The following is a 22,267-nucleotide window of genomic DNA, read 5'->3' as shown; positions in this document are numbered from 1 at the left end:
ACACTAGAAGGTTTCCCCTCTTTTTAGCTCTAAAATCCTATTATGATGTTTAGGTTAGACTGTGCTGAGTGCATTTCTTATAAGAACTTAAAAGATTCAAGTAGTTATTTCCTAGAATAAGCAAGTTCTTTTCAAAATCCCATCCAAGCAGAATGCAATATAGATACTTTAACTAGATAAATTTAATGGAAAATTCTGTGGATTTTCCAAAGTTCCTGAAGAGGCTTCATCCAAATAACTGGTCCTTGTAATCACAGCATTGTTCTAAAAGGAATGTGGGATGCTGTACATGGATGACTGCATATATGTTGTACCATAAAATACAGAGAGTTTGGAGAATTGACATCAAAACTGAAACCAGCCAACCAACCAAAAAAATACTGAAGTGTGAGGACAGAAACCTGTACCATTTGGGCTTGGTTTCAGTTTTATGTTTTAACTAAAAAAAAGGGTTTTTAGATTATTTTAATGGATTTAGAATCTAATAATGTTTGTGCACAATATCTTACTTTCACACACTTATTTCACATGATACAGAAATGCAAAGAGAAGGATGACTTTGGTTCAGATTTAGATGAACGCATTCTGTAAAAGCAGCTGAAGAAGGAAACAAACTGCAAAAGAAGTATGGCTACATATTTGATATCAGCCATGGTCATTCCATTTTTACTTGTACCTGTAATGCACTATATTTAGAACACAGTAATTGGTGTTGGAATTGCAAAAAAACAGTCACTCAATGCCCTTCTGACAGTTATGGAGTACTGGCATAGGAAAAGAAAATTAACATGGTAAGACAACAGAGAATAGCAATGTGGAAAAGCTACATTGTAAGTTGGTCTCAAACTTAGGAGTCTAAGTAAGGTGAGGTAACTGTTACCCAGGAAAAGATGCATGCATATAAAACCCCAGGAAAAGTGTTTTTTCCAATCAGCATATGTATATCCATTTAAAAGCATTGATTTCACATTACGTTGATAAAATCCTTAACCTCTTCATGATGTAGAAAGAGCAATCCTTGCACTAACTCAGTCTTTCAATTTTCCTACACCAGAATGTAAAGCACATTGCTTTAGAGACATTTTCTTTGTGTGGCATGCTCCTGAGCAAAGTCCTGGCTTTGACAAAATGGGAGGTGATCTTGCCTCTGTTGAAATTCTTAACGTAAGGTTCTCAGACCAGTAAGGTGCATTACTCTTCAATGGCTTGATAGAAGAATTAGTACATGGTAACAACCTCCTGCAGATCGAAAGAGCAACTTCTGACAAAGAGACACTGATATTTGAGTACTATAATTCAACATAATCAGCATTTCTATACTAAAAATGTGAGTTGATTTTATGTTTTGTACAGGCAATTAATACATTTAATTCCTTTGAAATTTCATCTATATAGGAAACATACAAAAGAACATAGAAGGACTTTGCAAGAAAGTGCACAAGTCACCGTGGATAAAATATCTCCTGTGTTCCACACAGAGATGAAAGCACTGCCATTATTGTGGTACAACTTATTGAAGGTAAAAAAAGATTTGATTTTTGTTGTCTGAGCTGGGAGATAAATTAAGAGCATACATTAAAGAGAGAGATGTTTCTTATATTAAAAGTAACTAGTTCTATCTAATTAAGAAATACATTTAAGAGTCTCCTCTTAAAATGAAAATATGGCTATTATTTTAAGCCGAATGGTGCCAGTAATAACAATTAGCACCATTAGCAGAAATGCAAACAAGAATGCCATTTTTAATAACAAATTAATTTAATACCTTGAATATAATTAAAAGTAGTTGAAAGGTGCACAAGAAAAACATTGTGACGAGCTTCCAGAACCTGGAGCTGTTGATTTAGGAAAATCAATTTAGTCAAAATTGTTGTTTTTTATTTATAGGTAGTATATATTATATACATATAAACATGAGTACACATTATGTTAGTTTTACATTGCATTTACATGATGAGGATAATGTAGTAAATGCAATGTAAAACTAACATAATGTATACTCATGTTTATTTTTTTTCCCCCAGTAACACCTTATTTTCACTGAACATGGAATCAAACTTTGGTAACTAACCTTTAAAGATGAACATAAATGTATCATTATCACTAGAGTAATATAATCCTATTATAATTTTATTAGATAAGCAGTGACAACACTGTGTTTGTAATAGCCTCTATTCTACAATAAATCTAAAAAGGGAATGTCAGCCTGGTCCAAGACAGATTAAATGTAGGGAACTGGAATATAGTTCCCAGTAAACAAACACTTTGAGGTCAGGAGGTTGTACTTGCTCAGCTGTTCTTCATGAGCCCTATTGGAAATAACTTTCATACCATCACTGAGTGTGTTTCATGCTATCCAGTAATACTGAGGGCCAAGTACAGTTGTGATATAAATGGTTTCCAAGTGAAATGTTGAGTGTGAAATGATCAAAAAGCAATATATAAATGGCAAATCCGGATGATGTTAGACACTGAATAGATGCAATTCCTAAGATCTTTTGTGGGGAAAATTTCATCCCACTTGGAAGCTTGTGGACATTCCCATTGACAAATGAGCTGATTTGGCCCAGTGATTAATGCAATGAAAACTAAGTCTAACTATATTTAAATTTTGAAGAGGACTAGAAAGAATATTCAGCCAAGGAACTTTCCCTTGACAGTTCACTAATTGCAGCAGAATGGGGACTGCAAGTCAAGAAAGGTCTGGGAAGGAGAGAGAACTACAAATTTGCTTTTGGCATCTCTTCTGACAGGCAAAAAAAAATGTGTGGATTCTGGGAATGCTAAAATTAATACCTCTCTCTCTCTCTCAATAGTCAGTTTATAATGGGTAAAGATCTCAGAAACTGTTACAATAACTTGGTGTCTTATCACCCAGTTTTAAGGAAATGTTGCACTGTTTACAGGCAGTGTTAATAACAGTATTGACAAGTCCAGTCAGGTCTCAGTGTTAACATTTTAGCAGGCAGTTTCATAAAGCTTTCACAAAGTCTCCTTTAGCACAAACATGGTATATTCAAAATATTCAGATAGACAGCAAATGCTGCCCACTGACATATCCCAGTAAAGATAACTGGAACACCTACTGTTAAAGCAGCTTCTAAGGATGATGTTTGTGTACAAAACACTTACTACAGGACAGATAGATCCTCTGCCATGTAGTGAATGAAAGCCACATGTCATAGCTGTGACAATACTGGTTTTAAGAGCTGTTACCCACATTAGTAATATAAGTTATATTTTGACCGAAAGGTTCCAGTTCTGAAACACAAGAACACATAACTCCACTTTGGACAATATTACTAACTTTGCCACATTACAACATAAAGTATTTATTAGCAAAGGGGAGAGCCATTTATTAAATTTGTATCTTTTGGTTTAGAAAGTTGTAGAAGTGTAAGCACGGCAGCATTCTGCCTTTCAAAAATACTCCTTAGGGTTACTAATTTATAAGGACATTAATTTATGGAATAAGAAAAAAGTATGAGAGGTATGAAAGCTTTAAGAAAATGCCAGGCTACGTGTGGTAAAAATAGTTTGTATTTTGCTGAGTTGGCCTCTCTTCTAGGCCATGCAAGAGAGAGAGAGACACTGGGCTTACACCAATGTGATGCATAATGGTCAATCTGTTTATTGAAGCTAAGAGTGATACCTGTATAGTGGAATTTGGTAGAGGAGCATGTACTTTGATAGGCTTACAAAGCAGAGTATGGGCTGTCCACACGCATAGAGGCAGGCCTGACGACCTACCCCCCTTAGTTCCCCTTTGCAGCAACTTAGTCACAACATTGCTTGTTCCCGAGGCTGACCAGCCTGCCATCATTGCACAGCTCAGCTACAGATAGCAGCCTCTCCACTAGCCCCCCAAGGCCACTTTTCTGCAGCTGTGCCTCCTTATCATAATGACCTAAGTCTGTTCAGTTACTCAGCCTACTCTCCTTATTTTCTCAGATTATTCAGTGCTGCTCAATTCTGCTCAATCCTGTTCAAATCCCAGCAGTATTTCTAAGTGGTACTGACCAAACAGAATCATAAAGACTATGTTTCTTTCTGCACATAAATTTGCACAGCAAATCCAGTGTGCTCCTCTCTGCACAATGTTGACAACAGAACAATGAATATTCGGGGGGATGGATTAAAATTGAATTTTAACACTGTGCCTCCTAGTAATTGATTTGTATGTAATGTGTGTTAACCCATGGTTATTGTTTCTTCATAGAATTTAAGAACTTATGGTGTAGGAGTTTCAGAATTCAGTCAGTAGAAGAAAGTGAGAACCTATACTCAAGATCTGCTGACTGAAAAGTTTTCCTTAGAAACAGCCACATAAGAGATATAGAGAGGCACATCTCTCCAAGATGAATGTGGGGCCAGGTAGAAAAGCAGCCTGAATTGCTCTCTTTCTCAAGTCCCCGGACAAATACACCACTCATCACTATGCTGCATACCCTGACAGATGTTCTTTTGGTGCCAGATCAAATACACCCAACTGACAGACAAACTCCTGCATGGTACTGACCTTGTCAGGAAGTTATGCAGCTCTGCCAAGCTCCCCAGTTTGAGAATGTGATGCAGCAGATGATTCTGCTCAGGGAGCCAAGGAGCAAGAAAAACTAGTAAAGTGGCTGTTGACACCAGAACTCCTAGATCCAGGATAGGGGACCAAGAGACAGCATTAGGATGATGACTCAGTCATCTTTAGATGCTTTAAGAAAAATATATACCATTATGAGAAAACAGGAAAGCTGCTGAGCTTCTTGCAGATACAATACACAGACACTTCTGTGCTCTGTCAACGGTGGCAGCCAGTGCTGGAGGGGAACTCAGAAGGGGATACAAGAAGCACACTGTAGGTAGCTGCAGAACGTGTCTTTTTGTTTTCAGTCCCTGAGAGTTTAAGCATTGTGTCTTGAGGTACAAAACCCTGGAAATCTAATTGCTTGTTTGTTTCCTGCTGCCAGCAGTTTTCCTGCCTCTGAAAACAAAATGTTGGTCATTTGGGAGCTTCCTATTACTCTCAGATAGCAAAGATAAAAGGCCAAGAGAAACAGTAATTCTACCAAAGCATACCAGACAAGGGTATTTACCTGTTCTATATCTGCTAAGATTTAAGTGACACCTACTCAGTGGTCATTTACATGGAGTTCTGTGCATGCCAGTAAGAGGTATGTTACAAAGGAAAAAAACATTGCAAACATCATAAATGAGAAATGAAACACTCCCCCAGACCTGGGTCTCCAGTGCACATATGTTAATTACACACCAGAGAGTAAAAGCCTCGGTATGTGCAAGCATTTAATTCATTATTTGCATTTATTAAAACCATTCCTTTTCACTCTAACAATACAGTAACCCAACAGAGAAGTAGCAGCAATTCAAATGTGGTCATTTACAGACATGCGGTTTCTTGTGCCCATTGTACGGCGCAGTGCTGCCAAGTCTCACACCTTAGTAGTAAGCTCTTGCTCTCTTCTCTCTCTGTCACACACATCCATGCACACACATACAGAATTTACATGTCTGCTCTCACCTATACTCTTTTGGGAAAACCCACAAATTGAATCAATCTCACTCATACAGATTTAAAAATCCTGGCAGCTTTTAAATGGCTTTTCTTCATCAGCTGCAATTAAGTGCTGGAAAAGAAATCCAAAATATACAGAGAGAAACTTGCTCCTTAATAGGAAATGTTAACAACAGTTCCACATATCTTACTGGAAAGGCAAGGTTTGCATGCCCTGTGATTAGGTTTCCTTAAACGCAGGGCAATTCACTCTTGTCAGCTGTAATATCAAACATTATTTATAACTATTTAACTGGTTTAAGAGTATAGTTAATAGCTTTCTGTAACATAATCTTAAAGAAGTTGATTAAGTGTGTTTTACAACGTGACCAGAAAGAGCTTCTGATTAGTGACATCAGTATATATATATATATTTTACATCTCACATGGCCTATACTTTTAAAAGTTGGGAGTGCTGAAGTAGGAGTCAAATCAAAATTGTATCAAATAATTAGAACTGAAGCATTTACTTACCACACTTCATCGATACCACCATGTCATGCCAATAGATTGAATATCCACAGCAAAAAGCAACTCTCTGGAAATAAAAAGTAGAATATTTTTCTTTCTGTCACTCACACAAAGCAGAGATGAGCCTCAGGGGGAAAAATTTGGGGGTGGATCCAAAACTCACTATGGCTTTGGGTCAGGCTGTAACACAGAAAATTAAACAAAAAATGTCAAGCTCTAGATCTGAATAAAAGTTCAAATATACTCAGGGTTAAACAGATGTAATGGGGATCCATTTCTACTTCCAAGGCTATAAACTGCTAAAGGAGCTCAGAGGTTTAAAAGATAGTATGAAAATAGCAAATATTTTCCAAACATGGCTGACTCAGTTTCTTGAAACTCCATAATTGCCTCATACTTCCTTTGGCAATTCCAGTTAGCTGCTTAAGGGTTTTATTTCTTGTTCATCTCATGCCTGAAGAAAGACTAGTCTCGTCTCATCATGGCAAAGGTGGTCTTAGTATAACTACAAAGCAGGAGATCTTTATGCCCCACTCTGAACTTCAGACTTCTTTTGAATCTAATCCAGCCACTGCATCACATTCATATTTACCTTATTTAATATTTCTGACAAAACCACTATCTGAACCTGCTATTATTTGTCCTTTTAAGAAATTGAGACGCTGAGAAAAAGGTTCTGTCATCTTTTTATTTTCAGATAAATACAGGGCAAAAGGATGAGGCAAGAGACAAAATTTAAAATGAGGCAGGAAAGGCTCTGCGAAACATATTCCCCTTCAGCCTGCTCTGGAGATTCCTTCCAGCCACCATGGTTCTGATTCTATGACATATACAGGGATAATTGGATATTAACAAAATACTTGGCTTTCACTATTTTTGTCTTAAAACCCCCACCTAAATACTGGCTAAACACCACTTCTACATGCTTAGAGTACAGTCCTGGTATACATAAAAAGTGAAGCAAGTAAAAAGAGTTTCCTGTTACTGAAATCAGTGGGACTGGAAAAGTGAGGATTGAGTCAAGAGGAGATGGGATTATTGCCATCATGCTTGTCACAAACTTTTCTGATTGCATTAGTGTGTCGGTGTTAGAGAGCCTCACAAGACTTGTGATTCACTGGAAATGTGAATATAAAACTTCTTTTTTACTTTACAATTTAAAATACTTGGCATAGAATGCAAGTATAGCCAGAAAAGTAGTGTTTTGGTTTGGGTTTTTTTGCTAGTCAAAAGTGTGTTTTCCAAAAGGTTCATATCATGATCCCTGCCTAGAAAACTAAGACTAAGATGTTCAACCATTAATACTCAGAGCAAGTGCAAGTGTTACCAGTTCAAATTCTTTCTTTCTTGCTTTCTTTTCCTGGAAGCACAGTACACAACTTCTCCATTTGGGTAAAGTCCTTCACTTCTCAAAGGGGTAATAACAAAATGAGACAAGGCTCTGCACTGTCTTTCTGTAAAATAACTGTACATTCTAGAGGGATAAAATTGCCATTTAAATTTAGGATACAAATACCTATATGACAACACATAAAGAATAAATAATTAAGGAAACATACATCACTAGATTATATGAGACACAGAGTTCAAAATTGCATTTTTTTTTCCTGAAAATTGCAGATTAAAGTACAAGAAAATAAAAGATTATGCTTGATTTATTAGTCCTAATATTTACACTATACATGTGAGAACCAGCATATGTACCTTGTTTTGCCTCTTAAATGCAGATTTAGCATCATAAATACCTGATGACAGGACAAGGGGCAATGACTGGAAGCTGAGGCATAGGAAGTGTTTCTAGTAAACACAAAGGAGAATTTTTTGACTGTGAGGGCGACAGAACACTGGAAGAGGCTTGGAGATATTCAAGACTTGCTTGGATGTGTTCCTCCATGATCTGGTATAGGTTCAGCCGAGTACTCCAGGTCACCCTCAGTGAGCTGAAAGAAGCAACTCAACACGGAGAAACTCAGCCTAAGGAAGCCTACCCAGCACCTGTGAGCGATGTCAGAGCAATCATGAGACCTAGCCCTACCTAGCCAGGGGGCCCACCAGGCCCCCCGGCCTTTGAATCCCCTCCACCATTCACCCAGTGAAGCACCACAGAGGACTCACCGGTGATGATCCAAGGAGGATCCTTCTGCCCAGTTGGGCAAGCTTGAGGCTTGCCTTTCCTGGGGCCACTTATTAAGGGAAGTGGGTGGGGGGGGCTAAGTGGTGACACCTGGGGTGGGAGGAGACTCCCAATAGAATCCAGATTGAAAAGGGGAGTGGGCAGGGAGGGCAAAGTGGTGACACCTGGGGTGGGAGGAGACTCCAACAGAACCCAGGTGTTATGAGTTTGGGGGAAAAAAAAGGGGGAAATGTATTGTGCAGGAGAGAAAGAGGTAGATGTGGAGAAGGGAGAGAAATCGAGAGGAAAAGGATGGGGAAGAGAACAGGAAGATGGAATGGTCTATTTGCAGTCATCTTGAATATTAAATTGCACAGCAAGTGATCTGTGAATCTGGGCAGTCCTGCTTTCCTTGTATTTCTTTTCCTTTGCCTTTCTCACATTTGTCAGCTTGGCTTATTTTTTTACAGACTGGATAAAGAGAAATATTTTTGCTTGGTGTTTTTGGAGATCAAGTTGAAGTATGTAACAAAATTATATACAAATCATTACTGAATAGAAGTCAGCAGTAAGATTTTGTAACATTTCATCACGAACAACAGTTTGCAAGTTATGCAGAGATGTCTACCAAGAAGCCAGAAACATGCTCTGATTTCAGCTTGGAGAAGACTCCACAGAGACCTAGTAGTAACATTCTAGTACCTAAAGGTGGCCAACAAGAAGGCAGAAGAGGGACTGTTTACAAAGGCCTGAAGTGGCAGGATGAAGGGCAGTGTTTTTAAACTAGAAAAGAGATTTAGGTTGGATGTTAGGAGGTAGTGAGGCACTGGAACAGGTTGCCCAAGGAGATAGTTGAGGCCCCATCGTTGGAGATAGGCAAGGTCAGGCTCATCAGGGCTCTGGGCAAACTGAATTAGTGCAGCATGTCCTTGCTGACTGCAGGGGAGTTGGACTAGATGACCTTTGGAGGTCCCTTCCAACTCAAATTGTTTTATGATTCTATGATAAATAATAATAGAATCATAGAATGTTTTACATTAGAAGGGACCTCAAGGATCATCCAGTTCCAACCCCCCACCACAAGTGGGGACACCTCCCAATAGAACAGGTTGCTCAAGGCCTCATGCAGGTTGGCCTTGAACACCTCCAGGGAGGGAGCAGCCACAGCCTCCATGGGCAACCTGTACCAGTGTCTCACCACCCTCACTGTAACCTAACCCTAACCCAAACCTTTCCTAACATTTAGTTTGAATCTCTCCTCTGCCAGTTTAAACCCGTTACTTCCTGTCCCATCATTACAAGACCTTGTCATTAGTCCCTACCTAGCCTTCCTGTAGCCCACTTCAGATACTGGAAGGCCACAGTAAGGTCTCCTCAAAGCCTTCACTTCTCCAGGCTGAAGAGCCCCAACTCTTGTAGCAGAGCTGCTGGAGCCCTCTCATTATCTTTGTGGCCCTCCTCTGGACTCTCTCTAACAGTTCCATGTCCTTCCTGTGTTGGGGGCTCCAGAACTGCACACAATACTCCAGGTGGGGTACTGAATTGTGACTAAACTGTAACTAACTCTTTTGACTGAACAAACGTTTATGAACTTAGCACAGAAATACCTCAAGCTTCTTTAAAAAAAAACCTCAGAATTTGGGATTTTTTTCCTCTTAATTAGGAAACATATTAATTTCCAGGTACTCACTGCAAAGCTGTGATGCAAAAAACCAGCTTTATTTCAAACTTCCCATTATATTCCCATAAACCAGCATTATAATGGTGTCCAATGAAAGCAAAACTACTTGTTAGTCTTACTAACATTGATACTTCCCGGCTGGTAACAGTAAACCTCATGTTCTCCCCAAGCCCCATGTGAGAACAGTGTCTTGTGACTATTTGCCCTTTATCAGGTCATACAGAGCAAAGAGCAGTGAGAAGTGGAGAACAGAGATAAGTAGCTCTCCCCACCTCCTTAGAGATATTTATTGGTTTTCTGATTAACATACTGTTTTCATTTTACACTATAAAAAAGTGATCTGGACTTAAAGGAGAGAGAGCAAGGAATTTATTGCTTTCAAGGGAAAATGGCATATATGTGTGATACTGGCCTGCATCAGGAATGGTGTGGTCAGCAGGAGCAGGGAGGTCATTCTGCCCCTGTACTCTGCACTAGTTAGACCACACCTTGAGTACTGTGTTCAGTTCTGGGCCCCCCAGTTTAGGAGGGACATTGAGATGCTTGAGCGTGTCCAGAGAAGGGCGACGAGGCTGGGGAGAGGCCTTGAGCACAGCCCTACGAGGAGAGGCTGAGGGAGCTGGGATTGGTTAGCCTGGAGAAGAGGAGGCTCAGGGGTGACCTTATTGCTGTCTACAGCTACCTGAGGGGAGGTTGTGGACAGGGGGAGGTTGCTCTCTTCTCTCAGGTGGCCAGCACCAGAATTAGAGGACACAGCCTCAATCTACGCCAGGGGAGATTTAGGCTTGAGGTGAGGAGAAAGTTCTTCCCTGAGAGAGTCATTGGACACTGGAATGGGCTGCCCGGGGAGGTGGTGGAGTTGCTGTCCCTGGAGCTGTTCAAGGCAAGATTGGACGTGGCACTTGGTGCCATGGTCTAGCCTTGAGCTCTGTGGTAAAGGGTTGGACTTGGTGATCTATCTACGAGGTCTCTTCCAACCTTGGTGATACTGTGATACTGTGATATAAGAGATTATGGTGTAATACAGACCAAGGGAGTACTTGGTAGTCTGTTATACATCTGAAGACTCGACTGTTTTCAGAAACAAGAAGTGTAAGACAGAATGAATGTCCCTGATTACTGAAAAGGACAGTTTCTGTGCTCCAGCTTAGTTTCCTTTCCATTAGGACCAACCATGAAAAAGCAGATAAACTAGTAAAAAAACCTAAGTAAAGAATTGTAATAATTAATCCTATAATATTCATATTATTATTATAAATGATAACCTTTCTCCATATAGCCTATTTATTGAGAATACATGTGGAAATATGTAAGGAACAGCAGTATCAAAGAGGCAAAGGTGATGACTTCAAGACAGTTCATGGTGGCAATCAACACTAAGTGTGCTGGGGAAGTCCTGCCTCCCGATGAAGGACATCGAAATGCTTGAGCGTGTCCAGAGAAGGGCGACGAGGCTGGGGAGAGGCTTTGAGCACAGCCCTACGAGGAGAGGCTGAGGGAGCTGGGGTTGGTTAGCCTGGAGAAGAGGAGGCTCAGGGGTGCCCTTATTGCTGTCTACAACTACCTGAGGGGTGGTTGTGGCCAGGAGGAGGTTGCTCTCTTCTCTCAGGTGGCCAGCGCCAGAATGAGAGGACACAGCCTCAAGCTGCGCCAGGGGAAATTTAGGCTGGAGGTGAGGAGAAAGTTCTTCACTGAGAGAGTCATTGGACACTGGAATGGGCTGCCTGGGGGAGGTGGTGGAGTCGCCGTCCCTGGAGCTGTTCAAGGCAGGATTGGACGTGGCACTTGGTGCCATGGTCTGGCCTTGAGCTCTGTGGTAAAGGGTTGGACTTGATGATCTGTGAGGTCTCTTCCAATCCTAATAATTCTGTGATACTGTGATACTGTTGTCACTCACCCCTGTTACTCTCACGACTTGTCTCTGGGTGAAAACCAAGTAATCAGCATGTTTAGGAGGTAATTTACTGTCGTGGGTATCATGCCGACGTACGCAAGCAGGAGAACTGCGCGTACGCATTTCTGCTCACTATTACCTCAACCCTCTCTTGGCTTGGGAAGACCCAAGAAGGCTGGGAGATTAATAGTGGAGGTTTGGGACGTGCAAGTGTGCCTGTGCTTTGGAAGTGGGACCGAGGAGAGAATGATTAAGTGACCGTGCACGAATATTATAATGTAATACCGAATGTGTAGGGAAGGAACTGAGGTGAGCACAAGATGCAGTTTATTAAGGTGAGGGCGGCATTGCTGTACTCATGCTGGGATCACAGCGTGGGGCAGGCGCTGTGGCCTCACCCGAAGGAGCGAGCCCGTGTGAAAGCCCGCAGGCCCGCGGGGCTTGGGCTGGCGGCTCCGGCTCGCTGCCGGCAGCCCGCCCCCGCACGGGCAGGGCTGGGGCTGGAAGTGACGCGGGTAGGCGGCGTTATGAGGCGCTGATGGCGGAGGCCCCATGTTGTTGATGTCACGGACGTTCTCCGCATCTGTCTAGGTAAGGGGCTTTCTGGGGTCCGGCTGTGGGGGACGGGTGAGTTTCACACCTCCTCTGCTGCCAGCTTCTGGCAACCATTGGTGCGAGTGGGGTCATTAGATCGTGGACCTCGGTTCTGCGCCACCGGGAAGCCGTCCCCCACTCCTCCCCCCACGTCTGTTTCGGGCCGGCCTCGGTCCTGGGGGGAGGAGAAAGGAGAGAGCGGCGGCTGTGCTGGGGTGCGCCAGGCCCGGGCGGCCGCGCTGCGGGAGGGGACGGAACTCCCCTGTCGCGGTGGCGAGCGCGTTGCGAAGGCCCGGAGCAAAGGTGATCCCCGGCGGGCGGCTGAGGCTGTGCCTGACGCTGGCGGTGCAGGCAGGTGGGGAAGGGACAGAAAACGAAAAGGCGCCGCTGTCCCCGATGTACAGGGTAAGACAGGGCCGGTAGGGGCTAGGGGCGTCAATTGCGTCCTGTCCCACCCAGCTGAAGGACTCCCGGAGCAGACGGATTGGGTGTTGCAGTTTATCCTGCTTTTGTTTTCCCTGCCTGACGAGCTTTTCCTCCTCCTGCCCTTTTCGGTGCGTAAAACTAACCACCTCGTTCAGCCTCCCAGAGGGAATCGCTTGTCATATGTTAGTAACGAAGCCTAAATGTAGCTCTTCTGCTTTCTCCTCCTCCTCTTCGGTTTCCCAACCGGTAGCTGTGAGCTAAATAAGAAAGCATCCAGCATCCCCTAAACTATCCTTGAACTGTAAGCAGATCTCAGCTTCACCTAAGCTCTGGGGATTTTCCTACTACAGAGCAGTAATCCCAGATGATTCTGCTGGTCTGTACAAGTTCAGATTTGTGAATAGTTCTGCTTTGGCTTGGAAAGTGTCTGCCCTTCACTGGTTTCACTCGGCAGTGGCAGCTGGCAGTGCAGAAATCAATGTTTGGATTTTTTTGCTCTGCGTACTCTTTTTGCACTTAAAAGTAATGAAAAGTGGAACAGACTGTTTCATGTCAAGATTATTTGGCTTCAGGTACTACTGAATTACTTAATGAATTTATTGTACTTGGAAAAGATGAAGACTGTTTTCCTATTAGAATTGTAGCAACTGCTGCTTCATACCATTTATAGTTCAGCGCAGAATTCAGTAGTCTTAAATGTGATCCTCTGGTTTGAGAGATGTGGGAGTTTTGTGGGGTTTACTGTGCCATAAAATTTGTTGTGTTTTTCTGGACTCTGAAGTTGGATAGTGGATAGGATTTATGTTTATCTTACTGTTTCTCAAAGGCAGGCTTTGCCCAATTCATTGTTTGTGTAAATTCTTGGGTTTGTCCTTTATATCTCTTGACATTCACATGCTTGGCATTTTATCTCATTACTTTTGTTGCTCAGGGTAGAAAAACTGTTTTTTTGTTTAATATCTGATACATCAAAGTAATGCAGTGGTTGGCTGTATTTACTTCATGATTTGCAATAAATTAGGCAGTAATAAGCTTAAAACATTGAGGGCTTAAATATAAAAAAGATCTGTGTTTACTTTTTTGTTGTTTTTAATAATCAATACCTGTTTATTCCAGAGTATATCTTTTAGGGAAAGATAGCTCTTTGCTACTTATTTTTAACTGCTGAAAAGAGTTGGTTTTTTTTAAGGCTATGTGTGCCCATCCTGTAGCCTTTGAACTTAAGATTGACAGTGATCCATCCCTTTTTTTAGGATTGGTTTCCATGTCTATCATCAGTGAAAGTAATATATTATGACAGGTTGGCAGTTACCTCATACAAAGCATAAATTTGGTCAGTATAACACTACTTTTAATAACATTTGGAAGAATTGGATGGCTCATCCTTTTAGAGATGTCTTGGATGTATAAGGCCCCAGTGCTCCTAGTTTAAAACATTTCAACAAGCCTATTGTTGTACATTGAAATCAAGCACTCGAAATTCTTCCTTTCTCATCTTGCACTCTTGGCAGATATTGCTGGATCGGAGGAAGAGACATTCTTGTTCTGCTTGTGAAGCATTTTGAATTGCTGTAATTTTTAGCACTGTGTTTTCTGAATGAGGTGGTGAATGGAAAGCATGATTAAGAGCTTTTGCAGTCCAGCTGATTAGTGCTAATCCATCAAACCATGCATAGTAATAAAACTAAACATGAAGGGCTGGGAGCCTGTTACAGTGAGAGAAGTAAAAGATGACCACAGACTGCTAAATGAAAGCAAAGGAACTCCGGAGAAAAAGGAAAAAAAAAAAAAAAAACCAAACTAATCCTCCTGTTTAGATTAACTTTCTTACTTTAAAAAATGCCTTAAAATTGAATTTTTCTATATTTACTGTGAGGGAAAGACAGACTGTGTGTGAAAAGCACTGAGCAATACAGATCCTGAGAAAAGCTTTAAGTAGGGAAGCTACAGAGTTTGCTTTATTCTTTCTTGCCACATCCAGAATCATTAAGAATATTTCATTAAGAATGACCCCTGCTGTGTTTTCACACCATCACTTTTTTTTTGCACTTTTTGTTGCTGTACCTGAGAGAGAATTCTGATGACATTCAGCTGAGCAGTGATTTATCTACATCTTGATGTCATTGCTGAAATAACCACCTTTATATTCTGAGAGGTGATTGTTTTGAAGTGATGCTGAGACGGTATATGTTGATGAACTTAGTCTATAGCTGTCTGTTTCCAGAATAGAGGAGGTCCTTTTTAGGTTTCTCTGTCTCATGTATTTAAAATAGATTGAATTTTGTAATCTAACTCATCTATCTGCTATATTGAAGAATATTGAAGTAGCAATTTCTATAATTTTGTTACAGATCAGTCATGTCATCCTTTCAAGAAGTTCCATCTTCATCTAACACTTTGCAGACTTCCAATTTTGCACATGTGATTTTTCAAAATGTGGCAAAAAGTTACCTTCCGAACACCCACCTTGAATGCCACTACACTCTGACCCAGTTTATCCATCCTCATCAAAAAGACTGGGTTGGTATTTTCAAGGTAAGTAAGGCTTGTTCTATTACTCAGATGTTTTCTGTCTTCTATTACCAGTTAGAAAAAAGAATTCAACAACAGTAAAAGCTTTCTCAAACTTAAGTGGAATGTCACTTAAGTGGTGTATTTTCTTGCTATAAGAGTGTGGGTTTTGTAACAGGGGTCAAATTTGAGATGAGAACCAGAGGAGTGAGTATGCTTTCAGTCTGCTGGAGTAAAGGGGAGATGTACTGCAGTGGTCTTATGCATTAATTAAATGGCAATGATATGAGAAGAGATGTGTAGACACAGAGTGATGTAAATAAGACTATATGAAAAGTATGAGCCAGAGTAAGGGTGAAATGTGTATGGAAAGAACAAAGACTAAGCTGGAGATATCCTGGCCCACATCCCTGAGTCATTTTTGTTGCTAGAACAGGTTGAACAGTATATGTCAGTAAAATGACTCAAAAGAGGCGCTTGGAAAAAGGAGGAGAGGTAAGGCCACATTAAATTATTTTGAAAGGTTAATAAAGTTTGGTGTATGGAATTAAACAGCCATTAATTCTTGCATCTGCTTCTATTTCAAACCTTCATCTGTATGTCTTTGTCATTATAGCTGTAAGTAGATGGTGCTTAAATTCCATACTTAAACGGTCAATAGGAGTTTTGATTTGGCTTTACAGAATTGGTGCTTTGGTAGAGGGCATGGAGATGGGTAACAGTATCTTGGTACAGGAGGACACTTACCTCCGAATCATATGCTCTTTAGGAATGTAAGTGCTTGATTTCACTCTAATCTGCAGATCACCAGTGGGTTGTTCATCTTTATTCGATATAAATTGCTCTTCTGTGAAATAGAAACACTGTGTTTTGTAGCAGCAGAAGCATTTTTAATGCAATGTGCAGAGATTATACAGTCACTAAATAGTGCCTGGGAGGCATTGATGTACAAACAGGCACATTCTCTAGTGGCAAGTTCTTAAAAATAGGTGTATATATCTCTTTATTATCTGCAGAGTCTTGACAAATAGTGTAACAGAGCATAATTGAATGTTTAGTTCACAGCACTAATGAAACTTTAAAGAAGGTGCTGTTCATATTACACATAACCATTTTGAAATTATGTAAGTGTAACTGGAGAAGTGAATGTTTTGGCTTTGTTGATCTAAATGGGGGAGGCAATCAGATAGGACTTTAAAAATACTCATTAGGATTTTTTTTAAAAGCTTGAAACAGTTTCTCAACGACTACATCAAATGCTGTGTACAAGGTACAGGTATCTTTATTTCATTTTGGTATTCAGAATAGATTTTATAAACTATTGTATGAGTTTTCTTCTTTAGCAATGACAGGTAATACAGATTTGACTGTCATATGAGGAGCAGGCTGAGCTGACATAAAGTATTACTGATGAAAGGAAAAATTCCTTTTACATACTGTGGCTTACTTGTGCTTCCTGTCATTTATGTGAAACAAGGTCTTGCATAATAATGGGAAACTGCTTGAGGTTGAGACCAGCATTTTGGGACTGGATTTTTTAAGATGGAATTATCCATCTGGATTTCCAGTTACCTAAATCTCATCAACACAGGCAAAAGAGTCATTGTGAGATGGAGAAAAGGCTGAAAATTATTTTGTAACTGTTTCAGCTTATGTTGAATATACTTTCAGTATAGTTACAGTACAATGGGTTAAATGGTGCCAGCTGTTCAACTGTCTGTGTCTACAACTATGTCTGTGCATGAGTAATGTTTACAGTAAAATAAATAGTGAAAATATAGTTGTCTTGGGATAGATAATAGACAAGAGTTGTACCATACTGTGACTTGAGTGTAAAAATTAGAGACTTCTAGAGAAGTGATTGTTTCTGATCAACAAACCACCTGGAAGTGGTTTGAAAACTGATGAAATGGGCAGAGGTTCTACCATTTATCCTATCTGTAATCACAAAAGCAGTAATTTAATGGCCTTCTGTATTGGCCTAGTATGCAAGGAAAGGGAGGCTTCTGTGGTGGAACTCAAATAATTGATTCATTGACCGTTTACCTAGCAGGAGTAGAAGTCCACCTTGTCTGTCTGAGGTGAATACATTGCTTAGAAAATAAACTTGTTTAAGATGGTGTAATTTAACATTTGCCTGGAATTGCATGAAAAGCTACTAGTGTTGTAACAGAGAATACTGGACAAAGGGAAAAGGTAGGCTAGTCAAAAAACCCTAGTGGTAATTTCAGGTTAGTGTAGAAAGTAAGTATGGAATGAGATTCCTGCTTCTTGCTTCCTGTTTAAGGAGCTAAGAGTTCCAGAATTAAAATCTAATTTCATAAACAGACTCTTAATTTCTGTCTTGTGAGCTTTTAAATCTTTCCTTAATGTGCACTAGATGTCAAATAGACTTCTAATTCTGGGTACTTTTGCATTTGTCATCATCGTAGCTGCTGTTAGTGTTATGCAGGCTAATGTGAAAAAGTGAGCTTCTGGGGCTCGTTGACATGGCTTTAAACTAGTCTGGAATGGGGAGGGGTATAATAATCAGGCTTGCCTATGCCAGGCTGTGGGGTGACATGTTATGGCTAGAGGGATGACATACTACAGGGGGCCCTAAACCTTTTGATATGAGGTTTGCTGAGTACACTGCAGCATACCTGGCATCTTACAGGGGTGAACAAGGGGCTTCTGAGGTAGTAGGAGCCAAGAAAGAGATGCAACTTAACTAGCTCCAAAGAATTAGGAGGGATTTCTTAAAGGCATGTCAAACAAATCAGCTGAAGTGCCTCTATACTAAGGCGTGCAGCATGGTCAACCAATGTGACCTGGAGGCCACCGTGTTGCTAGAGAGCTATGACTTGGTTGCCATTACTAGAACCTGAAGGAATGAATCCCATGCCTGGAGTGCTGCTGTCAATGGCTACAGGCTCTTCAGAAGGGGCAGTCGAGAAGGGAGAGGTGAAACTGGTGCCTTTTGCATGAGGAAATAGATAGGGAAAGGAAAGCTGTCTGAAGAATAGCCATGAGCAGGTCAAAGGCTTGTGGATAAGATACTGAAACCGAGACCAAAGGAATCTTGCGATTGGTGTCTGCCACTGGCCAACTGATCAGTGGGAGCCTATTGATTTAGTTGTCTTACTCCAGCTCCTGGAAGCTTTGTGCCTTCAAGATCTTGTCCTACTGGAGGACTTCAACAACTGGCAGCTGATGAAAAAGTAGCATGTTGAGCTGTTGGCAATCCAGAAGACTCCTGGAGTGTATAGAGGATAACTTCTTAAGCAAGGTCAGCCCTACCAGAGGGGATGTGATATTGGACCTGATGGTCTCCAGATGACCTAATGGGCAACATCAAGGTTGGAGGTAGCCTGGGTTTTGGTGATTAATGATCACAGACTGTTGGAGATCACAGTCCTGAGGGATATGGGTCAGGCAAAGTGTAAAGTCAGGACCTTGAATTTAAGGAAAGTAAACTTCCAACTCTTCAAGGAGCTAGTCAGTAGGACTCCCTGGCACTTGGTCAGTATAATTTTGACATATTTCTCTCAACTATGAGATAGATATACAACAAATGAGGTTGCTGCCCTTGACATTGCAACAAATACCATATGGTTTCTGTAATCCCAGTTAAAAAATTGCCTGAATGTGTTATTAAGAAGAGATGGAATTCTTCATGTCTGGGCATGAGAGAATACTGCAAGATTACAACCTTTCATAAACAGTCTAGAATACCTTGCAGCCATCTTCTGCCCCAAGATGTTTCAGCCTTAGTGCTTCTGCTGTATAACAAGTTTTTTATCTTGGTGTGAGTAGTGAGGTCACGTCTGAAGTGAAGTCTTAAATGGCTTGGTCTGAAGTAAGCCAAAGTTGCATGTGGCATAATGTGGTCACAGATCTACTGAGAAAACCAACGTTGTAGTTTTGAGTTCATAGTTTACTTATTTTGAAACACTGTGCCTTACTGTTACTGCAGTGTACTTAATACTTTAATGAGTGCTTTTCCTCATGACTGTATTTTATGGGTGCAGTTTGATTATTTCAGGATTAGCATATAGATCTCATTAGTTGAAGATGATACATTTTTGTCAAGCATGAGCTTCACTGGTCCTAGAAGATTTAATTTCTTCATCTGTTTAGCTTAGGAGAACTTCTTTTATGTCTAGCTGTTTGTTGTAGGCTGTTCTGAGCTGCAGTAGCTCTTGCACTACTGTGACTTTTTCAAGTTGAGCTCAGGATTATGGCGCATACAAAGTCTGCTGTGGAGAAAGCACTTTCTAGGATACTGGACCCAATTGCTTTTTGCTTTGACACCTGTGTTTGCTGTGTGTCAAGATAGCTATTTCTTATCACTTGAAATATGTAAAAGATGCTGATATATCAGGTTTCTGTTTTTAGATTGTTAATCTGTTAGTTAACATCTGGAAAGCAAGAGTGTTGGCATTCATGCACAGCTGTCTAACTCTAAAATGGATTTCTGAGTGGAGTTTGTGACATTAAAATTTAGAGAAATGGAGAAGATAGAAGAATGTGTTGAATACCAAATTAGCAGGGACTTAATTTCTAATTCTAATTATAAAATGTTTGGGTTTTTTGTATTGGCATAGGGAATATATCATCTAAGTCTTATGTACTCTTTTCTCTAAGAAACAATGTTAATTTTTTTTTTCAACTGAGCAAAACATTTTCAGAGTTGTCAATGATTTCTGAAAGTAATCAGAGTATCAGATAATGAACTTGAGTTCTAAGATGAACAAGCTTTCTGCGTAATACAACAGGTCATTCTCCTTTTCCCTCCTCTGAAATTCAGAAAGAAGATTTTGAGCTGTATAATTTTGTAATGTTTGTGTTCTTGAATGTGGCTTTTGTAATGTCTGTCATTACCCTGTGTTCCTAAATCACTGTGTACTTCATATGAGGCTTATCAAAGAGAGCATTGTCAAAAGATATATAATACTAAAATAAAGTTTCATTAAAGCCTGTTAATAGATTTTTTTTCTTAAATCTAGACAACTAGACCTAAAACATCCATTAATTGATTTTTGCTTTTTTATTCTCAGAAAACTACTAGTTTGGTTTTACTCCTCCTTTATTTCATCTAAGAGATAGTTCTATGAAGTTAATGATAATCATTAAGTAGGAAAGACATTGAATAATGCTGCTGAGTTGATTTACTGCAGAATACACACACATTTTAAATGAAAGCAACTATGAGCAAGTAGAGATTTGTTCATATTTTGTTTTCTGCATTGTCATGCCTTGACATATGCAGAGAGGACACTCAGCTTCTGATGTCCTGTGCAGTGGAAAGAGCCCTTGTGTAGTCTGCACGTGCCAATAGTTTGCATGTACCTCATAAAGAAGTAGACAGATTTTCAAGATAAGGGTGTACAACTGGGAGCTTTGAAAGGAGAAGCAGATGATGGGTGACTGGAAATAGGGGAAATTGCTGGAGAAACATGTGAAATAGACTGCCCAGTCTATTGCCTGCTAGCTCTTGATGTATCACAGTTCTGTTTATCAGTAACCCACAGATGAGTGTCTCACTTGAAAATGTGACATCTGCAAGAAACAGGCCAGGAGTGTTTTTGTTCTCTACATATTTACTCTTTTTGCTTGTATCCGTGAATGAAGTCTTAAATAACTTAAATTCCTTATGTAGATTACAGCTAAATTATTAATTTACATAACTTCTGGTTTCAGAACAGGTTATTAAATTTACAACCCAACATGTGATACCTTTAAAATAAATAAAACCTACAATCCATGAGACAAATCAAATCTGAAGTTGACTTCAGCTCCTGAAGGGACCATTTCTGGTTTTATATTCACTGGATTTTGTTCCTTCTCTCTACCTTTTGCAAGAAGTTAATCATCACAAGGAAGGATGTTATTTTACTTGGGAAAATAGCACAGAGTGTGTGTCTGGCATGAGTATATTTTGTTTGGTTGTTGTTTTAACAGAAATGAAAACTTTTCTGAAGTTTTATAAAGTTCTATACAACATTTGTTCCTGGACATAATTCAGTTAAAACCAAGATGGAGAGTTTTTAACTCATTGAGAACTATATTTGAAAAGGTATCCCCTTGGTGTATTTTAGAGCAGCAAGTAATCATATATGTTTCCCTGAGGTTCAGCAAAAATAAGTATTAACATCTGAGTTGGATTTGAAGATGTGGCTAATGTGGAAATTTGGAAAATGTTTTTTTCCTCTGAACTTTTGTAAAGGAAAAATTGCTTTCACACCACCTTCAAGTTACTGGAAGAGCTTTCCTTGTTATTTCTGAGGTATTTACCAATGTGGGAATAACAACCTCAGGAAATCTAATTTTTTGTACTTCTTTAAAAGCTCCCTGATAGGAGATGCAGAACTCTTAAAAATGTTGGCTAAAATAAGCTTAAGATGTTGTAGGTGATTCCATTTTACTGGATGTGTAGAAACTCTGCTCTACTTTAATGATTGTTGCCTTAAAAAAGTGACAGTAGTTAACAAAGTGAAAATTTAATCCAGTTTTGCTGTTCTTCATCCTTTTTAATAAAACAACAAAAACCACCCCACCAAAAAACCCAAAAAAGACCAGTTCTCTTTTTCCAAAGCATTTTCCCACACATCTCACTGCAAAGAAGCATAATAAACATCTGAATGATCAGTATCATAATAGACACCTGAATGATTAATTCACATTTTTGTTTCGACTAATGCCAATTATTACTTTTTATACATAAAATGTGTGCCTGTGTAGTTCAGTTCTGCTGTTCTTTTTTATCTAAATATCTGTTTTATATTTCAAAACTGATAGCTCCTCAGATCAGTTCTTAATGCTTGTAAAATTTGAACTAAAGACCATTGCAGCACAACCTTTATAAAGGAGGATTTGATCTGCATTTGGAGCTCAGAAGTCATGTCTGTTGAAGTAGTAGAACTCACAGTTTGTAATTTTTTGTTTGTTTTGGGATTTAAAGTTTGACCTTTTTTTTCCTCTTGAACTGCTTCCTTGCCTGATTAAGACTGGCAATCAGTGTGTCCATTTTCT

General features: G+C 39.9%; 1 protein-coding gene across 6 annotated transcripts in view; it reads left to right on the top strand.

Annotated features, from left to right (window-relative positions):
• Window positions 1–22,267, top strand: part of TAX1BP1 (Tax1 binding protein 1) — a 63,425-nt gene that overhangs the window by 2,706 nt on the left and 38,452 nt on the right. For 2 of the 6 annotated variants that reach the window (XM_064167017.1, XM_064167014.1), the window contains exons 1-2: window positions 12,208–12,313; window positions 15,094–15,277. In XM_064167017.1, coding sequence (XP_064023087.1) covers window positions 15,101–15,277 — 177 coding nt within the window. In that variant the 5' untranslated portion in view covers window positions 12,208–12,313; window positions 15,094–15,100. Of the gene's footprint in view, window positions 1–1,395; window positions 1,520–12,207; window positions 12,314–15,093; window positions 15,278–22,267 lie in introns of those variants that run through there. The other 4 variants (XM_064167018.1, XM_064167019.1, XM_064167015.1 and 1 more) reach the window with 3 other exon arrangements.

This window comes from Pogoniulus pusillus, chromosome 28 (genome assembly GCF_015220805.1).
Source record: "Pogoniulus pusillus isolate bPogPus1 chromosome 28, bPogPus1.pri, whole genome shotgun sequence".
Lineage (NCBI taxonomy): Eukaryota > Metazoa > Chordata > Aves > Piciformes > Lybiidae > Pogoniulus > Pogoniulus pusillus.
The sequence above is the reverse complement of the archived record's forward strand: the minus strand, read 5'-3'. Positions and strand labels throughout refer to the sequence as shown.